The sequence below is a fragment of the Maniola jurtina genome, chromosome 14 (genome assembly GCF_905333055.1).
Source record: "Maniola jurtina chromosome 14, ilManJurt1.1, whole genome shotgun sequence".
Taxonomy (NCBI): domain Eukaryota; kingdom Metazoa; phylum Arthropoda; class Insecta; order Lepidoptera; family Nymphalidae; genus Maniola; species Maniola jurtina.
This window is the reverse complement of record NC_060042.1, coordinates 2865098-2887343: the sequence shown is the minus strand read 5'-3', so window position 1 is coordinate 2887343 and position 22246 is coordinate 2865098. Positions and strand designations below refer to the sequence as shown.

General features: G+C 39.6%; 2 protein-coding genes and 1 long non-coding RNA gene across 8 annotated transcripts in view; 1 reads left to right on the top strand and 2 right to left on the bottom strand.

The window, feature by feature from the left end:
* Nucleotides 1-1511: 1511 nt before the first annotated feature.
* Nucleotides 1512-22246, bottom strand: part of LOC123871881 (lethal(2) giant larvae protein) — a 53184-nt gene continuing 32449 nt past the window's right edge. For 2 of the 5 annotated variants that reach the window (XM_045915904.1, XM_045915903.1), the window contains exons 11-26: nt 15134-15251; nt 14346-14447; nt 13928-14032; nt 13131-13290; nt 12648-12790; nt 12254-12398; nt 11754-11854; nt 11422-11526; nt 11089-11229; nt 10342-10505; nt 9713-9806; nt 9114-9209; nt 8511-8627; nt 7911-8040; nt 5846-5889; nt 1512-3740 (exon numbers count right to left, since the gene is read on the bottom strand). In XM_045915904.1, the coding sequence (XP_045771860.1) occupies nt 3633-3740; nt 5846-5889; nt 7911-8040; nt 8511-8627; nt 9114-9209; nt 9713-9806; nt 10342-10505; nt 11089-11229; nt 11422-11526; nt 11754-11854; nt 12254-12398; nt 12648-12790; nt 13131-13290; nt 13928-14032; nt 14346-14447; nt 15134-15251 (1873 nt within the window). In that variant the 3' untranslated portion in view covers nt 1512-3632. Of the gene's footprint in view, nt 3836-5845; nt 5890-7910; nt 8041-8510; nt 8628-9109; nt 9210-9712; nt 9807-10341; nt 10506-11088; nt 11230-11421; nt 11527-11753; nt 11855-12253; nt 12399-12647; nt 12791-13130; nt 13291-13927; nt 14033-14345; nt 14448-15133; nt 15252-22246 lie in introns of those variants that run through there. The other 3 variants (XM_045915905.1, XM_045915907.1, XR_006797362.1) reach the window with 3 other exon arrangements.
* Nucleotides 1664-16387, top strand: LOC123871912. Its single transcript, XR_006797370.1, has 4 exons — nt 1664-1676; nt 12012-12015; nt 13367-13376; nt 16181-16387. It is a non-coding gene; the product is annotated as an uncharacterized LOC123871912 (long non-coding RNA).
* On the bottom strand, nt 16167-21847 carry LOC123871899. Of its 2 annotated transcripts, none has more exons than XR_006797367.1 (2): nt 21604-21847; nt 16167-16368 (listed from the first exon to the last, which is right to left on the bottom strand). XR_006797367.1 is itself a non-coding variant. In XM_045915944.1 (2 exons), exon 2 carries the CDS (start codon nt 21228-21230, stop codon nt 20109-20111), a length of 1122 nt encoding a protein of 373 aa, XP_045771900.1. In that variant the 5' UTR covers nt 21231-21274; nt 21604-21714; the 3' UTR covers nt 18374-20108. The 2 variants fall into 2 exon arrangements, 1 of the variants encoding a protein (XP_045771900.1); XM_045915944.1 differs by lacking the exon at nt 16167-16368 and adding an exon at nt 18374-21274 and having other exon boundaries at nt 21604-21714.

The window sequence follows — 22246 nt, the reverse complement described above, 5'->3', positions numbered from 1 at the left end:
AATCTTGTATTAAGTATTCGTTAAAATTGGCAATATCATTACCGGTTTATAAAAAAAGAAAAAATTATACTGCTTGGTATTTTATTCGTCGTAATTAACTTTTTCTAGCATTGTTCCCTCTCGCACAGTGCACTTTTCAACTCTGACGCAAATTGAGTAGGTTCAAACTGTATTATAAGGCCTACCGTTTAACTGATATAGTTGAGGTTCTGAGTAGCTGCGCGGTGCGGATCTGTACGTCCGTTCTGCAGTCCTATATCTAAAGAGCCGTTAGCTGAAAAACTGGTTTTTCGAGTTATCGCCAAAAAAACGTGAGAATTTTCAAAAACTAATGTTTCTAAAAAATAATGCTACATAGAACCAAGGTTTTAAGTGTGGCCCTACATAGAATACTTTTTAGAAACATCAGTTTACTTAACTGTTTTTACAGTTAACAGCTTTTTAGGTGTAGGACACCAGCGTTACACTAAAGCCGAAAACGAAATATCGGACGCGGATGCCAGCCGCTACTTGTAGGTTCTGGATAATACATATTACACTGAACTTTGCGGACGTATTCGAGTCCCCGGGCGTCCGAGAAATATCTCGTAAGCCACGTCCCAATCAACTGTGCACACCTAACAGTCGCGGCTTACGGACGTGTCCCATAGTTTGTTTCCGCTTCGACGATTGAAGTAAGAGAGAGCGCGCAATGCGGTGCGGCCAGTTGCGGTGCGTTTTAAAATCCGTAAATTTGAGTTGTAATAAATCAAAATCCCGTGCGGAATTAATTCCGCAGTGTGCGCGCTTCTATGTAGTTCTATAGTGCACAGATTTTGGGGAGAAAAACGTACGGAAATTTACTGTGGTGCGCGCTAGCTCTAACAGCTAAGCCGAATTTCGGCCACGGTGACCAATCTGAACAAGAGAATGGACGAAAATATGCCCATAGTAATTCTATAGTTGCAACTTGCAACAGAGGTGAAAATAAACTTTTGTTTTGTCTCTCCGTGCGAAAAGGACCTTATTAATATGACAATCATGCTAGTAAATTGGTAATTTTCCTGATATGCCTTCACAATAATACCTAACAACTATATTTTACTATCATTATTATATTCTAGTCTGAATTACTTGTCAATTTATAAAATACTAAACTACCTAAATAAAATTCTCTTTATTAAAAAAAATAAATAGGCACATTACATTCGCGCAGAATGTTTGAAAGAATTCCAACTTAAACTAAGTTGTTACAATAATATTTTTACCTTTTTTCACTTACAAAAAAAAAACAATCTACAATCTGATTGCAGTATTGCTAGCTAAAAACTGTTATGGCTCCGGTTTTTGTACTTAATTAAAACTGGCTGATTAATACTCATATTTATCAACAAAAGAGTTTTAAGTACCAAAATTTTTTTTTTAAAGAATTAATTAAATAAGAAAAGACACCAGCAATCAGCATGCGTTTCAAAGTGTACTTCATTTATAAACGCTAAATACTCAACCAAGCTAAAGGTTAACCTAAAGAATATAAAATGCATTTATTTAGTTCTTATAAAATAGCGGGCCTTAGAAATACAGATTAAATATACAAAATGTTAAATTGCTTGTTGTTGATATATTTTCAAATAAGTCAGTATAACTAGAAAGGACGATGCAGTATTACTGTAAGAACGCTAATTTTTTGACCATCTGTCAAGGACCTTAGTATGGCAAAGTAAACATAGCGGAAACATAATGCACGTATTCTAACTAACAAAGTTTCACTCACTTATATTGAACACAGTTTAAAGAAATTCGTCACAATAGTATATATTATACCCTTAAGTTGAGACCTATAGAGTGAGCTTTGACTTTGCTCAGACTTATGACACAATTGAAACGAGACAGCATTATATCTCTAGGATAAACCTGTCTCGTTTTAACTGAAACTCAAGTTTGAGCAAAGTCAATGTACCTACGCATCTATAAATCTGCTTTACGTACGCAACTCTGCCTAAACGTCAAATCGATCTTAGATGAAGTTATGACTGACAGAACCAATTAGTTATTCTTTACAATAGGTCTAAATTCCTCCTTCGCTGATGTCGGTTGCGCGTATGAATACTCATTGTGTGCTAAAACATTTCGACAATCAAAGGGTATGAATTTGTTAGTGATTCTCTCAAATTGGTATAGTTTTAGATTTAACTATAGTTTGCTTTTAACTTAGTTTGTAACGATGCGGCTAGCATATAGGTCACCTTTGAAATATCAGATTAAAAAAACACTGCGACTCTGGCAGCGTTAGCTGTTAGTAGTTTCTTTTGTCTGTTTTATTTTATTCGGTTGGACGCGCCACCAACATAAGCGTTGGAGGAATCAGGCTTCAGGGCGGGTTTCAACTGACGCGGAACTAGTAATTGCAGATTCCTGTAGGGCCTTTTCAGTAGAACTTGCGTTCTAAATCGGCTAGATATTAAGTTAGCTTACATGACCGGAACCTTTAAATTTTGATAACATAAAAAATATCATTTATATCCAGATTGGTTTAAACGCACTTTTAGGTTGCCTATCCACTGGAGTATTGTTCGGCAAACATTGAAGTGATATAATTTTAACGTGCCATCAATAATCTGATTGTTCCACTGAAGACATCTACACCTCTCTCCGCGCCAGTTGACAGGCACCCTTATGAAGGTATATTGTATACTGTTAGTATACTGTAAGTTGAAGACAATTACATTTAGAAACAGTACATTGATGCATTGTGATTATACAATTTCGATACTGTACAAAATCTAGACCTAGCTTCGTGGAGCGTAGAAAAACGACATTACATTTAAAATATGTGGGTCACTAAAGTTTACAATAATGTCATATCGGTGTGAAGTAGATATAAAAGATATACCTGTAACTCTCACAATGAAAGTCGAGTCCAATAAAAAACACGTGAAAAGTTGCCGTACATAAGTATTCGTATTAAACGTGCGCACACGCATATATACATTGCGTATACGCAGAACTGAAATACTCGATATGTCTTGCATATTTACCAATTAAAAAAAAACAAAATTAAATTTAAAACAGCACAAAAAAGTAAACACAGTGAGCCAGTGATTATTGAAAAAAAGTTCAAAAACGAAAACCCGACTAATCTTCTCAAAAACTCCATCACAGAGCAACAGTTTATATTTTATTATAACATATATTTTAATATATTTTTCGGAATCTAAATTATTTTTTATGATACAACCTCGATCCATTTACCTCAAGTATATTGTTTTTCGTGTCATACTTTTCTGTTATCCGCCATATTGAATTTTTCATTCATAGAGATGCCAAGGGAAAGCTAACGACACTTCATCAGAATAGAATGAGTAGTTGGGCAATTGTAGTTATAAACTGATGAACACATAACTGTAAAATTCGGAACCCTTCTGGGAGTTGGGTACTATTAGGCTGGCTTTATCCACACAAATGCTCACTTTGTTAAAAAAAAGGTTTTTCTCGATGAGTAAAAGAATATTATGCTACTACGACATGTTGCGGCAACCTGTTAAGATAGTACGCATGTGTGAGTAGCGTTTTCGCCTCAACTATCATTGCGCGAGTTATGCTACGGGTAATACCGGCGACATCGCCGCGGCGGGGTGGGCACGGCGTGCAGGCTAGGACTCGGCGGGCGGCACGGGCACGGCGAGCGGCGAGCGCTGGCGGTCAAACATCTCGAGGATCAGCTTGGGGTCGGTTCCGGCCGGCACCGTCACGGTGCCCGTCTGTGGCAGACCGCACTATGAATACCAGCGCACGCTCTTCTCCGCCGCGCGTGACGCCCGCTTGTGTTTCGGTTGGGTTTCTATTGGTTCGTCCGCTATGACATTTAAAAGCGAAACCAGCTTGAAACTAAGAGTAGGCCCACACTGCGAAATTTCACCGCACGATTTTTTATGACATGGAAATTGTATGAAACAATTCGCGCCTATTTATTCACAAGTGCGTGCGGCTCCATACAATTCCATATGTCACGAAATTCTGCTGAAAAAATCGGGAGGTGAAAATTTGCAGTGCGGGCTTACGCTGAACTTCTAAAACACTGGAGTTACGTCTGCCATCTGCCTTTGTATTCAAATTTCAAATAACAACAATAATTTTAATAATTTACGCAAGTTGAAAAGATACACTTAGGCTCAGATCTGTAGAGTGTACTTTGACTTTGCTCAAGTTTTAGTTTATGCCAGATCTATGCCATGTGTTTAAGATTTTTGCCAGCGATATTACGCTATCTCTTTTTAACAATGTCTTGTATCTTTTCAAGTTTACGTAAGTTTAGAGTTTGCCATTGTGATTATACAAGCGTTAAAGTAATGTCATTTAGCATGAACAGGCAAAATATTGAATCTAGGCAGATTAACGTACGTCAGGTTTTTTAACACTCTTTTTAACTAACCCTTGCATGATTTTTCTGACGAGGACACGAGCGGACGTCACAACACGGCGAAGTTTTATTATGTAGAGCACACATTAGTTTTAGTTAATTTTCAAGAAAAATTATCACAGTAGTTAAAGAACACGTTAGTCAAACATTTTGTTAAAGCGAATCGTCACAGTACCCAGCTCTTAGATTAAGATTTACAGAGCGTACTTTAACTTTGCTCAGACTGATGTTTCAGTTAAAACGAGACAGATTCATGCCAGCAATATTCTCTTTAACCATGTCTTAAATCTGAGCAAAAGTCAAAGTGCGCTCTATGAATCTCAACCACAGTCTCAGTCTAAACAACTTTTCAGTCAGTTAGTAATATTTGGCATTGGTAGTAGGTTTTCTTAAAAAATAACAAATGGTGCTTTATTTTTCTAAAAATTTAACCAAAATCAATTTCAAGTAATAAGTTTTTCAATAAAATCTTTTTTTTTCTTGGAAAATTTTGTATGAAACATGAAAGTAGAGTACTGAGACGAATTGCATTATTCAAAGTTTTTTGCAAATATAAAACGCTGTAGAAAGCTTAGGATTAAAAAGAAATAAGGGAGATAGCATGCATAAGGACTTAATGCCTTATGGAAATAAGATATATACTTCGTCCATTTTACTATTTTCTATTAGACACTTTGGTTGATGTGATACCTACCGGGATTATTGTACTTTACTGTTATAAATGTTAATATCAATGAACTGTAGCATTCTATTTTTATAATTTTTTTAATTCAGGCTAGTAGAACGATTGCGATTGTCACAATGCGATAATTCACTGTAAGATCGAGCAAACGTCAAATAGAAAATAATACCATGGAACGAGTACAGTGCCACCAACTTATCTCTTCAGGTGGGCAAATTTGGAACTAGAGCCGCGTCAGCCACCATTTCAATGTCGGGGATATCAGCTAATATTGCAATATAGTTAAGCTATATTGAATATTCACAATGTTGAAAGTATTTTAATTCCGTTTTCTTGAATTTTCAAATTAGCAATATCAAATTCTCGACTAGCGACGCTGTCACCTGCGGGCGATACGCTGACTCAGTGTCTGACACTTAATCATAGCCGACGAGCTCCTTGCTTTGCTTTTATTGCTGTATTGCGCTGCTGCTTCATTGTGTGATACTAAAATAATTTTTCATAGAAATCCTTTAATGGATTAAAAATCAATGTCAAATGACCTCAGCGACTATCTTACAATGTAAAACACTGAGTTAGCGAATCAGCCGGGCGATTCAGAACACTCGATTCGGTATGTTATCGTTCGATAAGATGTCTTTTTCAACGTAAGATCAATGAAAAATACCCTTATACGAACGATAACGTTTTGAAACGCCCGGCTGTAGGCTGAACAGATAAGTTGGTGGCACTGTATATAGATATTAAAGCAAAGTGTGAGGTACCTCGATGCGAGTGATGACTCCCTCCTCGCGACTGTGCTCTATAACTACGAACAAAACACAAAGCGCCCGTCAAACATACAGAACGTACGGACATGTAACGAAAACATAATAAAATATGGTATATAGTGTGTAAAACCAGCGGCACTGCATGATGGTTAGACCCCGTTGTATTGTCGCATTGACAGACGACAATTTTGACTTATAAACATTATGACAAGATACCATAAAAAAATATGAAAATCGACAAAATAACGACCATAAACAGATTGGGGGCAAAAAGACAAATTCTGTATGTATTTATTTATTTTTATTTTTCATGTACAAAAATTATAGTTACAAAGTAATAATAAATTAAGTTACAAGTATATTCTCCTACGTACAAAAATATTGCCATAATATATCTTCATGATTTTAATTTGAAAGCCTTGTTATAAAGTGCCATCATACGGTGCTGCAGGTGCAAGCGAGGTAGGGTAGGCGAACATTTTTATTCACTTAGTAAACATTATAAAAGCATTAAAAATAGAATGGATATTTTTGTGGGGATCACGGAAATTAAGTGACTTTATTATAACCAATTTTAATGCAATTTTAATATTTTTTAGATTGATTTTTAAAAGGTTACATTACAGTTTTATCTGCTGAAGGTTTTAAGGATAGATTTAACTTCAAAGCCAGTTGGACAGTTTCATAGTTATTTTTTTATGGTAATGTTATAAAAAATATATCTATAAGAAGCTTATTTTTTACAGTCGAAATTAAGTAATCAATGTATCTGTGATCTGTTGATAAGTTACTTTTATTTTAATTTAAAGAAGCTTGGCTGCAATTACACCTGGCAAAAGATGAGGCAGCCTAAGGTGGAGCACGCTCGGCTAGAAGATGCCTATTCACTCTTGAGTTGAAGGTATCTATAGTAAAAGTAGAGGAGAAAACTGATATCGGAAGGGCATTCCATATCCTAGCAGTTCGAATATTAAAAATGAGTTACTTAGTACAATTTATCACAAATAACTTATCGACCAATTATAGATAGAATGATTTTATTAATTTCGACCGTGAACGATCTATAAAACAAAAATATTTAAAAATAAAGCATAAGTGAGATTTTTTAGCGTAAAGCTTGAAAGCTCAAATCTCACTCACGCATAAAATACTTGCATGTATGCATGCATGTAAGCTACTTCAATGAAAAATGCATACAAGCATTTCTATATGGGCATTTGAAGTACTCTTTTTGTATGTAGGTAATTTTAAATCTTTACTTGCTTCATTCATGATTTATTCAATTTAACTACTATAATGAAATAAAAGTTATGTTTTTAAATAAAATATTTTTCAATTACATTTTTGTGTAAACTGTTAGCATTTGGTCAAGGTAAGTATTAATAATAATAATTTTAAGATGTACTTCAGGATGCATTTAATGATTTTTTTTACTAAAACAGATTCTGGAAATATCTTTAGTACGTGAACGGATACAAGCGCGCGCTGTAAGCCGCGACCGGCATGAGGCTATCTATACGCGGCCGACGAATTGCTTATTATGGAAATGGTTACTCTCACACACTTGACGCGCACAACGCTATAGTGCATTTCCAAAATAAGCATTCGTCGACCGCGTATAGCGTTATGCCGGTCGCGGCCTACAGCGCGCGCTTGTGTCAGCTAACGGCCCACAACCTAAAATATTTTTTGAATAGTTTGATTTTGTGAAGTGTTATTAATAAAAATAATACCCAGCTGAGATTGTTGTGGGCTCTTCTTAGACATGGGCGCGTTTAGAACCCTCGTAGCTCTAGTTTATGTAATTAATTATCCCCAATATGTCATCTTACAAATCTAATAATTTTGTCTATCAAAATGTGTACAATAGTACCTACTTTGAATACACGATTTTGATTTGATTTTTGCTCACAGACCACAGCCTTAAATATTTTTTGAATAAAAATAAAAAAAGGTACTTGGGAGCAGGAGAGGGATAAAAGTGGCTTAAAAAACTTGGTCAAAGGACGACTTCCTAAGTGTCAACAAGGTTTGGGGGCGAGGAGTGGTCATGACTCACTGTTGTCCGAGGCGACATTGTTGGTGGTGGTGGTGGTGGTAGTGGTGGTGCCGCCGTCCGCGCTGCTCTCGTTCACGGTCGTCCGCGTCGTCGTCTTCACCACCATCGAACTTGTGTTTACTTGCGAGTTCTGAAAGCGGTGGAAACTTCCAAGTTAGCCCGCTTCCATCTTAGTCTGCATCATCACTTAGGTACCACCAGGTGAGATCACAGTCAAGGTGTAACTTGTATCAGAATTAAATAAATAAGAACTATACTCATGTTTAGGGTTTTATAGTAAAACAAGGAATCTTTATAGTTTCGTCGAATCAGTCTGTCCGTCAGTGTGTCACAGCCGTTTTGAAAATAAACGTAAAAAGCTGAAAGGTTGAAAAATACATTCATAGCAGTTTACCGAGAGACACTCAGTGAGAGAGTGTACTCCGACGCCTTTGATCTCGTGGGAAATGACGATCATAATGACTCTGCCATATAGGTCCCGGAATTACCGGGGCCGTCCCGGGTCGCTCTCTTACCGCACGATTGCTGTCTAGATGGCTTCGTCGAATCTCTGGTAGGTAACACACTATCCTTAATCTGTGGTCATAGCCAACCAATTACCTGCAGGTTAATGTTTAGTTCGGGCGCCTCGGCCGCGTGGTCGCGCACAGAGTCCACGGTGATGTCGCCCGATGCTGCTGTCACATCATGCACGGCTTCCGCTACAGCCGGCTCTTCCTGTATAAAAGGGTTCTGCATGAAATATGTCTCGTGAAAAGTGGTACGTGAACGTGGGGACTAGCGGAGGAAGATCTCCATGATATGTCGTGGGAGTGACAGCTGTATGAGGCTCTTCGGTGCGCCCTGCTGGACGGGGTCGTTCATAAGAAAGGTTCAGTGTACAACTATGTTCCTGACGCCTCGGAAGAAAGCTTCGGTAAGCTAAGGAGTTCGAGCACCAGTCGCACAAGATACGCAACAACTCAGCACTGTGATCATGCACCGTGAGGCACACGGATATCTGCATGATTATGTAAGCCTGCTCCAGAAAGGAGATAAAAACTAAAAAGACGAGCGTCTTTGGTTTTAAATTTTTTAAAAAAAATCTTACCTTAGACAAGTGTACTATAGTGTATGTATTGTATTGGCTACGACTACGAGTGTGCTCTAGAATACCTTGAGTACCGCGTGAGATTACCCTTGTGTATACAAATGTTTACCCACTCTGTGTTCTCCGTTGGTGAGCGGCGCGTCGTCGCGCGCGCCGCGCAGCGCCGCCGCCCACGGCGACAGCAGCACGTGGCATTGAGCAATGGTCACCTGGAACAAATACGGGTATTTCGGAGAGTGTTCTCAGGAAATTTTCGATCTTACCGAGTTTGCAACTTTATGTCGACGACTTTCCATCTAGGTACATGCACGAAACGTGTGACATCACCTGGATCACACGTGAAAATCATCGTCTTGCATTTTATGCGTGTTGACGCTTATGATGCAAGACATTATGCTGAGCGTACATTTCTATGCTGTTTTTATCTGTGGAACCAACAACAAATAAATTCATTTTCTTTCTTTCAAACGTTTTGCGTCATCATTCCTCATACGCATGTCTATGGTTTGAAATACTATTCCACGATCTATTTTCCATTAATTCAAATCTGGGTATCTTTAAAATAAAAGTGCATGGGCATCTTTTAGGCAAACGAGTCCCTTCTTCTCCTGCTTCTTTTCTTCTCTGCTTCTTCGGCCAGATAATCTCTTTCCATCAGGTATGATATGGTCAGGCTTATGCAAATAGTAAATAAAAAAAACAATGTACCAACCTTGGTAGCAGAAAGTGTAATCCTCTGCAGTTCTGAAGATGAGTGTAAGTAGAGAGCTTCGCCACGTTTCGAGAAGCACAGGCTTGAAATGCCACTGCAATAAACAACATTTCCAAATGAATAAAAGGGTTTTGAACTGTAGATTGGCTTGCATTTGATGTAGTGTCGGACCCAATCTACAGCTTCACCCATCTTCAGCCAAAAAGAGCCGAAATCATATCGAAGCCGAAGGTTATACTCTATCCACGGACATAAGTTAACATAGGCCTTTCTCTGTTATGTAATCTCATATAAATGACTAAGACAAAAAACTCAGTGGGCGTTAACAATTTTGAGTGGCCAACCAATCTCAAACAAATCTATGACGCAAACATTATTTAAAAGAATACAATACTACGCCGCCTATTATACAAAATAATAATCTATTTTGTTATACATTTTTATGTAATTTGGTGCACAATAAAGAATATTTTACATTTAATTTTGCTTACTTGAAAATATCCCTATCCTATAAAAGAGGACCCCAGAAACTAGTCAGGCTTACATCGACTAAATACTTGAGTAGAGCCGTAACAACCTATACTTATAATGGAAATCACTTACGGTAGTTTAAACGTTAAAATACTCACTTGATGTCCTCCTTGCGCACGGCAGCCGCGTTGAGCTGCCGACGCAAGTCGGGTGACAGCACGAGGCAGTCTCCCAGATTCGTGAGACAGAGCAAGCACCATTCCCGATGTCTTTCCGCGCCGTTTCCGCCGCATTCGAACCACGCGAACGCTGTGCGTCGCACCTGAACAAAGTTTCATTACACGTTAAAAAAGGAGAAAATCCAGCTGGTCAAGTGCGCAAGCAAAGCTTACAATTTCACTTGTTGTGATTGGCTGAATTTAAAGTATTTTCGGTGCAACAACATATTTTAGCCTATAGCGAGAAAGTGTCTAGTAATAAATCAGCAGAAGTGATAGCGATCATCACACTGAAGCCGTCAAACTACAGCAGTAGGCCCCCAAGTCAAAGATGTGATCGTAAAAGTTTTATAACGGAGACAAAGAGTAAGGTCAGATTTTTCTAAACCACAGTATACACACGTTGCTGGTGCGCGTGTTGTGCCTTTTGGAGTGTTTTTTTGTTAAGAGTGGCCAGTTTTTGTGTTTCACTGGTGTTTTTTGGTGGTGGAACTGACTGGGAAGCGCTCTAAGGGGACGCCGCGCGTGTGTCGGCGAGCGCCGGCACAGACGAAGTCCATACTTGTATAGTTTCCCTAACTTGTAAATAACTACAAACTTGACATTAGCTAATCTTTGTAAAGCCAAACGAGAGAAGAAAAAAAAAAAGGTTCAACCAAAGACAGTATAGACACATAAGACACATACCCTAGCACCCTCGTGCGCAGTCAGCTTGTACTTGTGGTGCGGCTTGAGCGCCGGCAGAGTGAACACTTTGAACTGCTCCTCTGATGTGATCACTACGCGGTGCGTGCCGCTCTCTGGCAGTGGAGACACGCCGCGTTCAACCTGAGGTGTGATGTAAATTAGGCTGCGTAGGTTGTAAATGCATGACCTACTCGATATCAGATTTCGTTTACGAAAAGAACAAGAACTCGTACTAAGGTTACATACTAAAGTAGAATTTGTCTGATAAATTAAAAGTTAGGCATTATAAAAAAAAATTAAATATTATTATAATGAAATTTTTAGTAAAACTACCTCCAACGGGTCTGGCAGGGGAACAGCGGCGCCGTCCAGTACTGTGATGCCTATTACGGGCGCTCGGTGTTTAAGTTGGATTTCCTTCGCTAGTTGACACGTCACCTGCAATCAAAGCATCAGTTAACCGTTATGTTATGAATGCGAAAGTGTGCTGTTACGGCCTGTCTGTTTAACTGAATCTTTAGTACAGAGATCCCCGGGTATTTTAAAAAGCTCAATCCATGTGGTTCGTCCACCTCCTATAAAATACCGATAAGCTGGCAACTTTACGGGTTTCTTGTCAAAAATATTTTTTTAGTCTGATTATATTTGGCTAGCCAAATACTCACCGGATCTTCTTTCCGTTTGTTGGTGTTGGGAACGTTTATCGTGAACGCATATACGGTTCCATTGTTCGTGCCCGCCCATAACGTCGGCGTCGATGTTTGTGCTGCAACAATAATCATATTTTTAATAGGCTATTTAGTGGATATAGGTTCTTTTAAAAATCCCGTGCGAACTCATTGATTTTCCGGGATAAATGTGTTAATCCTATGTGTTAATCCAGGGTATAATATCCATTCCAAACAGCCAAATCCGTCCAGTAGTTTTGTAAATGATTGTCAAAAATGTTTTTGTAAATCTCTCTTTGTAACTAATCCTCCTTTATTTCAAAGATCTATTCGACAGTGGGAAAGTCTTTTCTGTGATGGTAAAATTTTAGTATTGCTTGAAAATATAGCCTTTTTCACGTTGCTTCACTTAAAACTACTCTTTTACTGTTACTACTATTACCAGAAGACTACTCTTTTTGCTGGCTACAAAATTCAGTAGTAATACGCAGACTTACTGCTGATAAGGAAGGTTCTGGCGAAGTAAAGGCACCGGACCATCGAGCCGAACGCATCGTCCGTCGGTCTCGCCTCCACGGCGCGTTCTACGGGCTTCACCTCTGCATCTGCTTCACTTATTTTCTCCACTACTCTTTTGGCTGGCTGCAAGTAATGAAAACATGTTATGTATGTAAATTACTTTCTAGTAGTGTTTTCTATTAAAGTATTTTGTTTTCTTTCAGCATTTATATAAACACCCCTAGATTACCAACTTATTCTTTGGTCAAAATCTTTGAAATACGTCTTTCACGTGACGTCATGGTAAATTCATTATACACACACACATACATACACACAAACTTTCGCCTTTATAATATCATAGTGTGATAGTATGAACATTGGATGTTTTACTTGTGTTGGTGACGTGGGACTAGCTGAAGTGGTGGTTTGACGCCGTTGTGATCTGCCCTTCCGCAGTCTTCTGAACGATTCCCTGAGGGACTTTTTGAAGGATTTTCTTCTTGAAATCGGCGTATCGCCAGCACCGGAATGATCTACGAAAACAAAAATGTTTTATAAGCAAACAGAAGTAGCAAACTTATTTTTTTTTTGGTGGAAAGGGTACGCGGCGATGACTTCAAAATTTATAGTTCAGATTTTGGTCTCTTGGCCTTCACATTCATGAAACAAATTCAACGGACACTTGTATCTTCACTCTTCAGAACTGTCTCTTGGCAATCAGTTATCTTGAAAAGGTACGACCCTACGCCGACCAAACAATACTAGATAATACTGGTTAATTTCTGCCCTTGTATTACGAAGCATATTTCGAGAGTGAACTAAGCGCAGCGCCATCTAGCTAGATGATAGAAAGTTAGATGGTAGGTATCTCACCGTGTGGGTTGAGCGTGCACTTGTGAGTGATGGGCGCCACGCGCAGCGCGTCGAGCAGCGCTAAGCCGTGGGCGGTACCCACGCACACTACACCCCACTCCCACTGCGCCGCGAGTGCCGTCACTGCCGCCGGCGGCGATAGCTGGCCTACTGCGCTGGCCTGCGAGACAGGATAATCAACTTCATTCAATGCACTGATCACAGCAGATTAACTCTATACAAAGTGCATTATTTAGTGAAGATAAAGTACATTATTTTACTTTGTAATATCTATCCATCTTAAAAATGGTAATATATATATTCAAAGCAATAAAAATTGAGATTCTGTACACAGTTTCCGGATAATTTTATCAGGCGCACCATCTCGCTTTGTTTTTTATGACTATGGAACTCTACCAGTGTTTAAGTAAAGCCTTATTCTTAGGGTGGTTACGCACTCGTCCGATCCGAGTCCGTGAAAATACGTTCCGAAGTAGTTATAGAACTATTTGTTTGTTTTACGCACTGGATCCGACTTCAGTCATCCGTGAGAATATCTCGGATGTGCCTCGGATTCAAATCGGACATATGACGTAGATATGTCAAAGATGTCCACTGAATAGCTTGGATTTGGATCAGATTAGCGCGTAAGCAATATCCGAATCCGGTCCGAGTTTTTCTATCCGTATTATCACAGATTCGCGTCGAATGAGTGCGCACCCGCTCTTATACTAAAAGTACTACCTGTAGTAGGTAGTTCTATACTAATAATCTATTAGAGGAAATATCACATTTATAAAAAAGAGTAGAAGTTTTACCTGATAGCCTGCAGGGAATGTGAGAGCACCGGAACGCAGCGTCAGTTGGTCGTGCCCCTTCCACACGAACCCGTCGCGATCTGACACGATGTTCACAGGAATTGACTGGAAACAATAATTTTACTAAAAAAACCACACTACAATATGATGACATATATGATACATGAGCCTCATAAGAAAGCTCAGGAATTTGTCCACATGATCATCAGAAATGAGGATATCCATAGAACTAGAGTAACCGAAATAGCTTAATGGGTTGCAAAGCTGAAATGGCAATACCCAGGGCACATAGTTAAAAAAACTAGTCTATCGCTTCATAATGATGATGACAACATAATAAGTGTTTGTTTTAAACGTATAATTGTTTTGACTTGATTAATGTTCCCAAGTCAAATTATATGAGGGAGTTACAATTTACCTTCACTTCCGCAGTACTGGGCGATGTCTTCAAGCTTGCGATCACGATGTGGCCGGCCGCTCCGCCAATGGTCAGCATACCGGATAAGGGGCACAGCAGAACCTACAAAGGAAGTTTTGTTTGTGAAGTGAAACTTCTGTAGGCATGTCACATGAGAGTCCTTCACATCATTTTTCGGACCGAAGTACGTTCGCGTTACTTTCTCTTGTGCTTTCGTTTTACGCCGTAAAATTGCCGCCAAACACAACAACTGTTTAGAGGCCGCCATCTTTATTTTTCATCGTTTTAAAATAGATGTAACTAAACAGTGCTTACTGGATCATGTGACTTGAGAAATAATATACATATAAATAGAATACAGAGCAGTGTCCCTTCGACGGCAGTCGTTTTACTATCTCTCATCTGTATGTGTGTGTGTGTGTGTGTGTGTGTGTGTGTGTGTGTGTGTGTGTGTGCGTGCGTGCGTGCGTGCGTGTGTGTGTGTGTGTGTGTGTGTGTGTGTGTGTGTGTGTGTGTGTGTGTGTGTGTGTGAGATAGAGAGAGAGGAGAAGAGAGTGGGTGAGAGAGATAAAGAGAGGTGGGAGAGTTAAGGGGTTGGGAGGGGGAGAGGGAGAGGGAGAGAGAGAGGCATTTATTAAATTTTAGATCACAGCGCTGTCGACTCGTGCTTTGTTTAACAAGAACCGCTAATTATTCAAACGTCTTTGTGGAGTGATCTCTTTGTACCTGGAAAGTACTATTAAATATTCTGTGATATCACTGAAAGAGTCTTCTAAAATGTAACTTACTCGTTTGACGGCGAGCCTTGGATCGTCGCTGTAAGGGTCAAAGGTACCGATCCTGCGGAAGGGCGGCCATTCCTCTTCATCGTTCTGGCTGTCATTGTTCTCGCCTATTTCTTCACCACTGCAGAATACAAGTATATTATTGTTATAACAATTAGACCATTACTGAGACTCAAATCCTTCGAAACTTATTAATACTTATGCAAATAATCACTTTTAATACCTATCTTTCAAATAATACTGCAGTAGGTAGTAAATACTACATATCAAGCTTTAGAAAGAGATAATCGCCAGCGTCACTATCACTCATATTTCAGTAGCCAGCAGGAAATATTGTATATCGACCTTTAGAAAGCGATTTCGCCTTTCAGTTTCGTAGAGCGTTGTCTCTGTCACTCATACCTATGCGACGTTTTGTCGGTCTCAAAGACAAAGACAACGCTCTACAAAACCGCTATATCTTTCTTAAGGTCGATGTTCAATATTTTCTGCCGGCGCGGATACTGTAATTGAATTTTGTTATCGACTTGTCAGCATCGATGATAGAGACAACGCTCTGCGATGCCGATTATCTCTTTCTAAAGCTCGATATATTTACTGACGGGTACTGTACTGATATTTAATAAATAGTACGGTGTGCTTTTTATACGTATTTTATTGTGCAATGATACTTTAAACGTTTGACTTATGTAGTTCGAAGACCACAATTTTATACTACAATTTGAAATTGATTTCACATTCTTTTGCATCACATCTACTCTTATAATAAAGAATTTTGTCAGTTTAATAAATTAAAGATGGCCAAATATGTTATGTTGATGACTGAAAACTTAGATGACTCTATATTACGGGTCCTACCATGCAACTAATCTAAACACACTGAGAAAATGGTTTCTTTGTAATGAATTAAAACAATAATTTTACCTCGCAGTCGATCTTTTCAGGCCACTTCGAATATAGTAAGCAATAAGCAAAAGATGAAACGGTTAGCTACATTCGATGCAAGCCTATCATCGCTAGCTTAGGTCTAAGGTACTAAGGTTCTTGTAGTTGTTGTTGTTGTTTATTTTAGTGGCTTTTTGTTGTGCCACACAGCACAATTCACTTCGCCAAAGACGCGTTGTTTGGAGAAAACACAAAGGAGGCTGAACAGTTTATTTACACCCAAGTCTTTTCTGGACAATCCCAGTCCGATTTGTGGTAACTGGACTAGATGGGTTATGATGTTAGTAAATAACCTACAACAACACAAAAAAAAAATATTATGTACATGTACTTACATAAACAATAATATATACAGAATATTTTAAACTTAATAGATTAACAAATTTACAATTTTATTTTGTTAGACTTAATATATTTACACAAAAATTTTACATAGGGACTAAACACAAACATTAAGAGACATTCAACACTTAGGGGGCGAGGGATCTTAGTAGGGAGAACATCATAAAGTTTATATACAAGTCTTGGACAGGAAAAGAGGATATGGGAGGGTGACCCTTCATCCAAACCGCATTCGCACAAAGAGTGATCTCTAATTCTCAGTTTGGCCAAATGGACTGGAGTGCAAGAATGCCCAATACGTAACCGGGTGATAGTTGAAGCAACCCAACGAACCATATTTTGATGAAAAAAGAACCACGGTCTTCGAGGAATTTCAGATTGCAAAGAAGCATAATATTTACCTTTAACCGATTTTGATTCAATCCACAATGTGTTCCAAGAATTAATAAGGTCAGTTTTTGCAAGAGCTCGCAGATCCTGGGAGTGATTCTTAAAATATGTTAGAGAACCTGATTCAGTGGCGAGCTTTGCATAGGAGTCTGCACTCTCATTACCTTTTATACCAGAGTGACCTGGGATCCATGCCAATGTAACAGAGAGACCTTTTTGATGACAGGAGTATAGAGTTTCTTTGATTTTAAAGATGATGGAGATCAGAGCTTTACTACGGAAGGGATTTCCTTTAAGTGCTTGCAGGCAACTTAAAGAGTCGGTCAGTATAATTGACTGTTGTACGTTATGGGACTCTATAAAAAGGGTAGCTTCTAATATAGCAATAGACTCTCCTGTAAATACCGATGTTTCAGGGGGGCATTTGTATTGAAGGACTATCTTGTATTTTGGAATCCAGCAGGCAGCACCAACACAACCATTGTTGGATAACTTGGAGGCATCTGTATATATTGCTAAGGAATCGGACCAGTTGTTTTGAAGTATTTCATTAAATTTTGCATTTGCCTCACTTGTGTCTTTATGAAGACCTAGACTGGCAATCGAGGGGTTATATGTTAACCCTGCAAATGAGGAGGAGAACAAGGGGAGTTTGGGAGAAGAGTAGAGTGGATGTGGCAGTTGAGTATATTTGACAAAACTTTTTAAAAGGCATGGACGGGTATGGTTTGGCCTTAAGACGGAGGAAAGCTTATGAAGCTTGTCCAATAAAGGATGGGAAGAGAGTTGTAATACTTTACAGATAAAGCGATCACTGAGATATTGAGCCCGTAGAAGTCTAGGAGGGTCAACACATTCAACTTGCAATACATTGGTGGGAGAAGATTTCATGGCCCCAAGAATGAGCCTTAGGCATTTATATTGAATTTTATTTAATTTTTCTGAAGCCGACTTATTTATAGGGTCTAAAATAAATAATCCATAGTCCATATGACTACGGATTATGGCGTTATATAATAACTTTTGGGTGTAAGGGTGGGCACCCCACCATACCCCTGACAAGGCTCGCAGGATATTAATATTGCTTTCACATTTACGGGTAACATAGTCGGAGTGAGCTACACCGTTCAGCCTGGAGTCTAGAACCACGCCAAGAAATTTGGTTTTGCATGCAAGAGAAATGTGTTGATCCTCAAAGATAATATTGGGTATTGGAATTTGTCTTCTTCTTGTGAAGATGACTGCCTTGCACTTATCGATTGACAGTGTAAGCCCATGATCTGACAACCACTGGCCTAGATAATACAAAGCAGAGTTCAAACAGGTAGAAATTTCGTCCATGGAGTTGGAGCTGGCGTACAAAGCTATGTCATCTGCATATTGCAGGATGTTACAAAAACTTTCAACAGACATTTCAAGATCATAGGTGTAAATATTGTAGAGCAGTGGGCTCAGAACAGAACCTTGAGGGAGACCTTTCCAGACCATTCTGGGGGGAAGATTTAGGGATTTAGTTCTCACCAGAATGGTTCTAGATGAGAGAAGATTGCATATTATTTGAGTTAGTCTCGGTGGGATGCTCAGCTGTTGCAGTTTCTGCCTGAGTACCGGGAGAAGAACGTTATCATATGCTGCTGCAATATCTAGGAATACACCCACAAGGTACTCTCCTTTAGCTAGGGCTATTCGAATGTCTGTTGAAAGAACTCCAAGGCTGTCCATTGTACCAAGGCCCTTTCTAAAGCCAAATTGAGACTTGGCAATTAAGCCTCTGCTTTCCATTATCCATTCCAAGCGGTTTTTAATCAAGTGCTCCATAATTTTGGCCAAAGTTGAAGATAGGGCAATCGGGCGGTAAGCATTTGGGTCAGAAGGATCTTTACCAGGTTTCCTAATGGGGATTATTACTTGCGTTTTCCAAGGTCCCGGGATGATTCCTGATTCTAGAAACCTGTTTATCATGTTAAGAAAGCAGTGTTTCGCTTTATTGTTAAGTTTTACAATAAAGGAATATGGGATACCATCTTCCCCTGGAGTTGAGTCTTTAAGGTCCGAGAGAACACACTGCAACTCCAAGAAACTGAATGGGGCATCCATAGTGTCTGAGGAAGTAAGTGTAGTTAGATGAGGACAGGAATATTCGCATGGAACAAATGGTGGAGCAAGTTTGTCAGCAAAAGCATCTAACCAAACAGATGCGTTATTGGAAGTTGGGTCACTAGAGGAGACAGATTGCCGGTATCTTTTCATTCTATCCCATACCAAGGTAGATGGGGATCGGGGATCCAGAGACTCGCAGAAAGTAATCCAACCTCGCTTTTTCTTTTTTGATACCGATCTCTTGAATTTGGCATCGGTGCGCTGGTATTCCAAAAAGTTTTCACGGGACATTAACATCGTGTAGGAAATTTCTGCATCTTTACGTTTTTTTATTAGGTTGGTGCATTCCTCATCCCACCAGGGAGGAGATGCCATAAAATCACGTTTAGTAGTTTTGAGTGGTATATGGAGGTCGGCTGAATCTTTCAAAATTTTGACAAAGTTATCGTAGTAAAGAACTGTACTGTCTTCATCTGATAAGTTATCAATAAGAAGGTCAACTGATTCCGCAAAAGCAGACCAGTTGGCCTTGTTAAGTTTGTGTTTAAGAAGGGGATTAGGATTATACTGTGGAATGGATTTTTGGGCTATGTTGAGTAAAATAGGGAAGTGGTCACTACCGTGGGTACTTGGGAGGGTTTTCCAGGAGGTAAGAGAAGCCAAAGAGGGAGAGCAAAGAGATAGATCGACAGCAGTTTTAGGATTTTGATAAGGATACACTCTTCTTGTTGGAGAGCCATCGTTAAGAATGCAAATATTTAATTCATCAAAAACATCCAGCAAGAGAGTGGAAAATCCGTCACAGGAATGGGAACCCCAGGACGTGTGATGAGAGTTAAAATCACCCATCACGAGTACCGGGGGGGGGAGAGAGGAGAGAATAGATTTTAAGTCAGGGATAAGAGAGGAATGAGGATGTGGAATATAGAGTGAAAGAAAGGAGACATCAAGGGCTCTCACAGCAACAGCATTGAGCTGATGAGAGTGAGGCGGGAGGGAAATAGAGGAGTATGCAAGGGAGCGCCTAACAAGAATAGCACTACCTGCATATCCGTCATCCCTGTCATCCCTCAGGCAGGCAAAGCCTGACACCCTGAAACGAGAGTCCGGCAGGAGCCATGTCTCAGAGATGGCAGCGACAGCGGGCTTATGTTTATTAAGAAGATGAATAAGTTCATGTTTTTTTCTTCGTACACTTTGGCTATTCCATTGGAGTATCTCCAGGGAAGCCATTATTTAAGACAGAAGCGATTTTGATGATAATTTCAGCAACGTTGGACGGTGGAGGGTTTTGGTTTATCTTTTCCAGGATATTGGTAAGGGATTTGGTAAGTAGAGATATATTATTATCATTGGGTTGTAGAGCATAGGAGTGATCGCGTTCTGCATTCAGAGCGCAACCATTAGGTGTGGAAGAAGGAAAGTTGTGGATGATGTCCTGATGGGCTTGCCTATCGTACCCCTTTGCAGGTTGGGGTCTGGGGCGAGGGGAGCGGGTGACAGTTTGTTTGTAAGATTTGGACGGGGCTTGTGTAGGACGAGGTCTAGCAGGATTAAAAATGGGAGAGTATGCAGGAGCGGTAAACATTTCTTTAGCCATATCTGCATATGAGCGGCGAACGGGAGGGAAGCGGGAGGAGGCATCTTGATATGACAAATTTTCATCGGACATGACAAGTTTTATAGATTGCTGCCGAGAGTGTTCAGGGCAGCTCTTATTTGTAGCCATGTGTTTACCACCGCAGAGTAAGCAAGTTGCATTCTCAATAAGTACTTCACAAGTTTCACCTGAATGAGGTTGGGAGCATTTAAAGCAACGAGGTTTCGATCTGCATTGAGTTTTTATGTGACCAAACCGGCAGCAATTTAAACATTGGATGGTGGGGAGACGGTAGGTTTCCACGGGAAGAGATGTATGATAGGAGAAAATTCTAGGAGGGAGAGTTTGTCCTCTAAATGTTAAAACAATAGATTGGGTTGGAACCCAGGTCATAACATTGTCTAATATGTTCTTGCGATTTAAGCGTCGGGCTTTAAGGATCTCCCCGCAGCCTACAGGGAGCTCCACAGAGTCAATAAACTCGTCCAGATGCCAGTCTACAGGTACACCTCGGACTAATCCCATGCGAGTGATGTTAAATGTGGGTATATATGCAATGTGCTTGGATATGGTAAGTATAGGGTTTTCTAAGAATTCATTAGCCGCTTGACCACTTGCAAATTCAACTGAAACTTTGTTTCTACCAACATTCTTCACGCCGTCGTTAAGAACTGACCTTATTTTGTTCTTGTGAAGGAACTGGCCGAATTTGATCGCTCTCATAGAAGCGCCGGCTGAAGGGTCGGACACTTCACGGGATACGTACACTACGAAAGGACCTTTATCATCTTTTGTATATTTTTTTGGGGAGTCTGAGAGTGAAGGATGGAGGTAAACGGATTGCATTGAAGGGGCTGTCGAGCTTGGCCCTATTACAGTTTTTTTAATGGACGATGGAACTTGATCGTTATCAATTATCGGGATTGCTCGTTTAGTACCACGATGGGTTGATTCTGAGTCCATAGATATGGACTGCGGGCTATCAATGGGGTCTGACATGACGGTTACATTTTCACCCGGATCAGGAGGTTTAGGCGGAGGATCGACCTCCATACTCGGTTTTCTCCCTTCACCAACACTTAATCTAAATACTCACGTCCAGACACCAACTAATAAATTGACACAACAGTTAAAATTACGCAAAACCTCACTAACACGTGTTTTCAACAACACAAACGCCAGCAAAGTCAAGGTTCTTGTATGGAAAACAATTATGTTTTTGGCAAATTAATAGAAAAGTCTATGGAGTCTATGGTTATTTTATGGGCATGAAGATAATGTTTTTTTTTTTCTTAAAACAGATTTTGGACAATATGGTACATGTATTCGTATTTGGCATAACTCAGTTACAAGCTCTGTAGAATGTTAAAAGTTAATAATCTTCGATCCACCGATTAGTTTAGTTTTGTTCTTAAGTAATTTCCAACAAATTGAGGGTTTCAATTTTGTTTAGTTTTAATTTATAAGGTGTATTCTGTTTCTTTCCTTGACTTCGGAAGGGTACCTCTCACCATTTAGCACCTAAGTTCGACAGTTTTAGACATTCGGAAGCACGACTGACTGCCTAAAACTTTTACGCTATGGGCTAAAATGCACAGTTGTTGATCAGTAACACACAACCCATCACTAGTCGGCAGTATAAGCCGTTCTGACGTCTCCGGACTCTCCACGATACCGCCGGAGATCGACCACGGGCTTTAAGAGTATACTTTTTCGGTTTGCTTATTTGTATTGGCCAA

What these genes read in the sequence shown, in the direction of transcription:
- LOC123871899 (XM_045915944.1), bottom strand. Translation starts at nt 21,230, where the DNA reads ATGAGAGCGATCAAATTCGGCCAGTTCCTTCACAAGAACAAAATAAGG.